The following is a 7,730-nucleotide window of genomic DNA, read 5'->3' as shown; positions in this document are numbered from 1 at the left end:
GTGTGTCCCCTGCCCTCTGCCTTGACTCTAAAGCACTGAGCTCTAAAGTTATGTGGTGAAAAAGGTGAAGTTGTGTGAGTTAGAATGTGTGTTTCCATCATTGTGATATAGTGTAGTTTACTGTCTCTCCAAGCTCACAACTCTAAACAGCTCTGGAAAAGTGACGTTAACTAGTAGAAAGTGACGTTAACTAGTGTAGTAGAAAGTGACATTAACTAGTAGAAAATGACATTAACTAGTGCAGTAGAAAGTGACGTTAACTATTAACTAGTGCAGTAGAAAGTGCCGTTATCTAGTGCTGTAGAAAGTGACGTTAACTAGTGCAGTAGAAAGTGGCGTTAACTAGTGCAGTAGAGGCCCCAGCTGTGGCACAACTGGCTGGGGCACCTGCACCGTACGCCGGCGACCCGGGTTTGATCCCCCCCCCCCCCCCCCCCGTGGTCCTTTCCGGATCCCACTCCGACTCTCCCACTCACTTCCTGTCCTATCTGATTAAAGGCATAAAAAGCCCAAAAAATATACTTAAAAAAAAAAAAAATAGTGCAGTAGAAATAATCCATCTTCCCTCCCTCCACTGAGGAGGGCAACATGTCACTCTGCGCCCATGACATCCCTGTCAAACTCCCGCTATGTGTTTGGGATATGTTTGGGTGTGTGACAGGCTGACAGCAGACAGTGTTAGAATTAGAGTCAGTGTTAGCACACTAATAATGGGAAAAGCTCCGGACGGCCTTGAGGCTGGGAATTATAAAGCATGAGAAATCTCTCTCTCTCTCTCTCTCTCGGAAACACACCATTATCCATTTCATATTGTCTGTGGTCATATTGTCTGTTCAATATCTAATCTAGTCTCACGTGTTACATGTGCAAGGTCATAATTAAACCCCTACCATCAATGTGCATAGTTTACTGTAATGTCAGGTTTTAACTCTTAGTTCACAGTCACACATTCAATAGCCAATGTTATATGTAACATTTACAGTAACATCCAATTTAACATCCAATGTTCTAGTAACCTTGACAGCAAGCATGTCTCTGAACTTTTGGTCTTACAAGACCTGTTTTTAAAAGGACTTCACTGCTGTATTGCAGCTATATGGCTTTACTGATATCATCACAGCTGACCTGCTGATTTTACTAACAGAGTATATATACTATACTTAGATTTCACTGATATTATGTGTGGTCTCTGTAGGACTGTCCTGTTTACATGCCTGAACGTCTGAGCTGTGTGGTTGAGCTACTGTGATCTCTACCACAGACATGATGCTCCTGCAGGGTGACCGTTAAAACCCCTGGGGTGGGTGGTGGAAATGAAAGGGCACTCACACACACACACACGCGCGCGCATGCAGTCCAGTTCAGAGGATGTGCAGCTGGGTGTGGAGTTCTGTGGAGAGCCTGTTACTGACACTATCATAACTTATTCATTTTCATTCAGTTTGAGATTCGCCACTAAAACACCCAAAAGATGCAGGAACACACGATAGGACAGGGCCACAGGTGAGCTAGTGATATCAGGTTCTCTAGAGCTCACCAGAGGGAGGTTCCTGTGTGGTGTCCACAGACTGCATGGCATGCTGTGGACTATCTGTAGTTCAGTTTATCATAAACATTCCTGTCTGTAGTAAAGCTAGTCCACATCATAAAGGTCCCTATCAGTATCAACCGCTTTATACAGCATAACACACAAATCATCTCATCATTATTACAGTAAACACACACACACACACACACACACACACACACACACACACACACATACACACACCACAACACAACACAACACAACACACACACACACACACACACACACACACACAAACACACACACACACTTCTTCTGGTGATGTAACAATCGGTGTTGGTCCCATTTTATGAAGGGCTTCTATTGCCCTGTAAATCCTAGCTTGACCATTGCATTTCTCTCTCTCTCTCTCTCTCTCTCTCTCTCTCTCTCTCTCTCTCTCTCTCTCTCTGTGTACACAGTCTGTGGCTAATGAATCTATGTTCATAATGTATGCTACTCTTCCTTTGTTTCATGTGCATGTGGAAAAGGAATTAAAGGCAGTTTGGATGTGAGATTGCAGGTGGCAGAAAGAAAAATTACCTCTCATATGTGAAAAGCACACACACACACACACACACACACACACACACACACACACACACACACACACACACACACACACACACACACACACACACTTCAACAAAGGTACAAACAGGCCTCACTGTGCGTGTGTGTGTGTGTGTGTGTGTGTGTGTGTGTGTGTGTGTGTGTGTGTGTGTGTGTGTGTGTGTGTGTGTGTCTACTGGGCTATGTTTCTTTAGGGAAGGCTTTGCTCCATATTTGCAGCCTTACACCTGGGCCAGTGCTGGGGTAGGCTGGATGGATGGATGGCATCTGAACCCCAAACAGCAGCTGACGGATCTACGGCTGGGTCGCTCCCAGACACAAAGGCCACCAAAGACAGATACCCTGCTGCACACGCCAGTCACATCAAGAGGCACAGCCTGAACCTGCTTTGTTCACCAGATGGCCAAACCACAGCAAACTCTCTCCCTCTTTCTCTCTCTCTCTGTATCTCTCCCCCATCTGTCTCTCTCTCTCTCTGTCTCTCATTTTTTTATTTTTTGTGTGAGCTCAGAGGTAATTAGCTTGAGGTCTGATGGCTGCATTATGAGTCACCCATACATTATTAGTGTGATTCAGGACACTGCTCATTATTTATGTATATTCCGTTTAAATTGCCACAAGACTACTTGTGGTGATTTGCTTTTGGTCAGAGGTTGCTATGGTGCCAGTGAGTGACAGATGAACATTCTAATTAAGGATGGAATTTGATAAGTTGCATCCATTTTGAATCCTTAAGTAGTACGCCAGTGTGCATCAGTGCTATTTCAATCCACCTTCCGTCCCTTTTCACTAAACCTCCTTACACTAGTTTGATTGCTATGCTGAGCGTATAAGCTAAGCGTGTGTTTGGCATGGTGGCTGGCCGTGGTCCTGGAATGCCTGAAGTGGAGATCGCGATAGAGCAATGGCCGCTTGCACCCCCTGTGCAAGGAGGATAAGTAACTGGGCTATCAGTGAAATGGAGGAGTAGGGGGAGGAGGAGGAATAATTTTGTGAGTGCCACAGCGTGTGACATGGATAAGGAGGCCAGCTTAAATATCCTGGCGGTGGAAGACAGGTGAGTTAACTGCTGTCAATCATCCCTATGGGCTCCTCCCGACCTTTGTTTAGAAAGCATCATATCACAGGCCATGACAGGTAATGCAGTGTTTTAAGAGCAATTCAAAAGCATCATTTGCATTAATTATAGTAAATACATCCCTCAAAGGCCATTCAACCTGCATTTTTAGTGGTTCTGTCTGAATAGGTGTCTCTCTATTTCTCCTCAGGTCTGAACACATGCCACACAATGCCTTTAAAATTCACTCAATAAAAAGAAGCTTCTCACTTCTCACATTTTGATTTGTGTGTGGCAAGCCTGACATTCCTTCTCTTGGTAAGTCCCTGTGTCGCTGTACTAGTCAATCCACAAATACAAATGAAGGAGTTATCCATACAAAATTGATGAGAAGAATTTGTGTGAAATGTATTGTTTCCGGCTAAAGATCCACACCCAAATTGTTATGCTACCATGCCTGTATGCATTACCTGACAGGTCTAGACTACACGTGAATTATTAGTGTGCATGTGCGTGTGTATGTGTGTGTGTGTGTGTGTGTGTGTGTATGTGTGTGTGTGTGTGTGTGTGTGTGTGTGTGAGTGTGTGTGTGTGTGACGGAAGCTATAGACACAGAAGTGGGCCAGGAGCTAAGGGGATCACACACACATTGTTCTGTGGGTTGCCTGCTGGTTAACCCTTTCCAGGAAGTCTCAGGGAGACGAGTCAACAGACAGACTGACACAGAGACACACAGAGAGCATTATGGGATGCATACCAATATATCATCTTGTAGCCTGCAATGCTACAATAGCCATGGAGATCAATCAGCAGTTAAGGCATGATATAGCATCTGACACATTTCATTTGGCTGACAGCCTGAGAGTGACTTTAACATCCTGTTAAAAATACAGTTCACACTCCTCAAGACATGTTTATATATAGCCCAGGGAGACCAGCAGAGGTTGCCCAGCCACCCCCCCCCCTCTCTCTCACACACACACACACACACACACACACGCACGCACGCACGCACGCACGCACGCACACACACACACGCACGCACGCACGCACGCACGCACACACACACACACACACACACACACACACACACACACACACACACACACAAACACAAACAAACCCTCCAGCTTAAACTCTCTACACCCCAGGATTAGTGAATTCTAGGAGCACCCTCTCCATAGTTACCCCTAACCACCTCCCCCTCTCTATCTTTCTATCTACTTCCAGCTCTCTATCTTTCTCTATCCCTCTTCTTTTATCTATCCCTCTCTCTCTCTACCCCCACCCCCCCCCACCCACCTCTCTCTCCATTCCCTTGCTTCAGATGTACACCTTTCCCATGCCCACAAGTTGGATTGACGTTTCCTTCACTCTGATATATGCTCTGTTTTATACAGACCATCAAAAAAGTGATATGTGAAAAGTGATGTCCGGAAATATTGCTGTCTCTCCAAATTGCCATTAGCTATGATTGGGAGAGAATATTCCAGGCTATTCTACATGTATGGCATTATTGACTTTCATTCATGATCACTGGGCCTCACCCTCTCTCTCCCCCGCTCTCTCTCTCTCTCTCTCTGTCTCTACAGCATGTTCATGCCCTCATGGTCCACTGGGAGTTCAGCGGTTCCACAAACAGGCCCGGTTTCCCACTAGACTCTCTCCTCTCCTCCACCCTCTCCTCTCCTCTCCTCCACCCTCTCCTCTCCGCCTCCCTCTTTTGTGAACTCCTGAACTCTCTCCCACAGAAGAGTCTTCTTCATTCTCCACGCATGTCCCCTCCTCATCATTACCCATCATCCTCCGCAACCTCTATTAACCTCTTTGCTGGCTCACTCCTCCCAGGCACATCACCTCAGTCATACAGACCGTATCTCTCCCTTTCTGTCTCTCTCCCTCTCTGTCTCATCCATATACACCACCTATCTATCTCTACATCTATCAATGATACATTCCTACAGAACACCAACTAAAGAGTTACTGTCTGCCTTCTACTGTTTGTTTTTCTTGTCATCTTCTCTTCTCTCCCTCTCCTCCTCCCTGTTTCTCTCCTTTGCTTTCTCTTTCTTTTGCTGTCCCTTTTGTTCTATTTCTCTCTTTCACTGGATCCCCACCCCTCCCCTGGCCATGTGCTCTGGCTCCTGCCCCTTGCTCCTGCGTGCTTGTGTGCCTTACCTGAAGTCACTGTAAGGGTGGATGATCCAGGACCCGGCTGACTTGAGCCTCTCCTGCTCGAGGGCCACGGCCTTGTGGCTACCGAACATGCGCAGGGAGAACTTGTTGACCCCAGGCTGCAGCATGGCTCCGAACTGCCTCTGGATGAAGGTGGACTGGTTGGAGTAGCTGTAGTCCTCCCCGTCCAGGCCTGGTCCGGCCTCAGGCGTGCCGGCCGCTGTGGTGGTGGTGGTTTCCAGCCCCGCCGCCGTCACCACCATCACCCCCGTGCCCGTGGAGGACGTGGAGGTCAGGGCGGCGCGCGAGGCGAAGCCCACCGCGCGCTGCCCTGTGGTGGGCACCGAGGACGGGGTGGGGCCCGAGCCGGAGGGGGGCGGTGGGAGAGGGATCGGGGTGGTGGGGGTCCCAGCGGCTGTGGCCGGCCGGAAGGGGAGGCCGTCACGGGACGAGCTCATGATTGACAGGCGGCGGCGCGCAGGCTCGGCCCGCTCCCCCTCCAGAGAGGCCTGGGACAGCCGGTAACCTGGCGACGGCAGGCTGCTCTTGCTGCGCCGCTTGGAGTCGCCGTTTCGGGTGGGGCGGGAGTCCGCATTACCTGAGCCCCCACCTGCACCCCCAGTCCCTGGGGTACCCGCTCCACCCCCCACCCCGTCCATGTCCGTGACGGGCAGGGGGTCACGCACACCCACACCTGCACAGCCCTCCTATTATCACCTGTTAGACCAACTACAGAGCGTGGCAACAGCAGAAACAAGAGGCTCAGAGAAGTGTAAATATCACAAGCTGCCCATCGCCCACTTCAGCGGACTTGGAAATGGAAATGCACACTACCAGGAAGAAAAAAAACAGACTTCACAGATAAATAGCCGCCCGCCCCATTCTTCATAGTTCCAGAAAACGAACACACGGCGCCTCGCACCTCCGCCCTCTCTTAACAAACGTGCCCATGGCTCTCACCTTTATGTCCTTGGAGCCTGCCAATTAAAACGTCTGAGAATCCTCCTCGCCACTTTAAAAATAACGCACCACACGTGTTTTTCTTTTAAACCCTTCAGCCGTTTGCCCTCGCCGATCATCCTTCATCATTCATCCTTTCCCTTGTCCTTGGAGCACCACACGCCGCCGTAGGCCCACCCTCTACCCATCTCTACCGCTCTCAGAGCTGTGACGCCGGGCATGTTGCCACTGGTTTCCCGGTCTGTCACATAGAGGCGTACATATCCGTGACTGTTTTTGTTGAAGCTATTGACCCTCCTTCGATCGACAAAACTGACTTTAATGTCTTATGTTCTTCACATCTAATGATTTGAGGTGTTAATTTTACCAGAATGCTTCGTAGTACTGTTGATATTTTTATATATCTACGAATGACAAGGACACTCAGGTCGTGTCGGAATAGGTGGGTCGTCTACAACCGACACACACACAGCCTTGCCGACACACGCGCGCTGACTCACACGCACGCTGATTCATACTGACACACGCTCACAGAAACACACACATACAGACAGACGTGGACGTTCATCAGATTTAAATGGTTACTTTACATCCCATGCCGTCCAGCCAGAATACTGTACAGGTTGACAACCCGTGGACGTGACAAAAGCATAGACGCAACAGGGTTTCGCTCACCGGGAATAAATAAATAAATATAAGTGTCAGGTTCTCCAACGGAGATTTGCAAGCGTCTGGTGCAAACCTTGACAGGGAGCCAGCCCAGCTGATTCCGTTCCCCGCGCGATGTCCATGCTCTGGGTGATGATATTTTAAAGTCGCGTCTCAATTCTTCGTTGGCATACTTGGGAAAAGAGCGCTTTGACTACTCCGCCAACACTATTTAGTCCGTGTATTGTCTCTCTTGCGCTGAATCTGAAATAAAAGAACAGTGTTCCTCTTTCAGCTTAAGAACAGTCTGACCCCAAAGAAGAGTAAATCTCACAATCAGATTGTCTCGTGCAACCCCAACTTGTTGATCTTAGGTGTAACATTCGACTTCAATATCCTTGGAATGCCGGAAACATGCCGGCGAAAGATGAATTAGTCTAGGCAGCTACTTCAGAAAGTCACGCGCCGCCTTATGCCGACGAGGGAGCGCCGACACGCAAATGTAATGCGAAATAAATAAATAAATAATTGCACAAAGGTCTGAATCTAAACGCCTTGTTGCCATGGCAGCCGCATCTTCATCACCCTTCCCCAAGGCCGCGTGCCCGGCCGGCGAGAGACCTAGGCAGCACAGGTATGGCTCACGCGTCATCGAGACTCTCACCAATACAACCAGGGAATTGCGCCGGAGCGGGAGGACGTGGAAACGCGTGCGGAGGGGGTGGAGGTTGAAAGGACGATAGAGAGGAA

The 7,730-nt window shown here is 48.7% G+C and overlaps 1 protein-coding gene across 1 annotated transcript in view; it reads right to left on the bottom strand.

The window, feature by feature from the left end:
• LOC143118618 (uncharacterized) overlaps nt 1-6,031 on the bottom strand; it is a 19,871-nt gene extending 13,840 nt beyond the window's left edge. Inside the window, exon 1 of the mRNA XM_076279643.1 lies at nt 5,376-6,031. Coding sequence (XP_076135758.1) covers nt 5,376-6,031 — 656 coding nt within the window. The remainder of the gene's footprint in view (nt 1-5,375) is intronic.
• Nucleotides 6,032-7,730: the final 1,699 nt, after the last annotated feature.

The sequence above is a fragment of the Alosa pseudoharengus genome, unplaced genomic scaffold (genome assembly GCF_046254945.1).
Source record: "Alosa pseudoharengus isolate Yale_2024_CS ecotype anadromous, Long Island Sound unplaced genomic scaffold, YU_APseudo_1.1 YU_APseudo_1.1_scf_12, whole genome shotgun sequence".
In the NCBI taxonomy this organism is placed as follows: domain Eukaryota; kingdom Metazoa; phylum Chordata; class Actinopteri; order Clupeiformes; family Clupeidae; genus Alosa; species Alosa pseudoharengus.
This window is presented reverse-complemented; position numbering and strand designations above follow the sequence as displayed.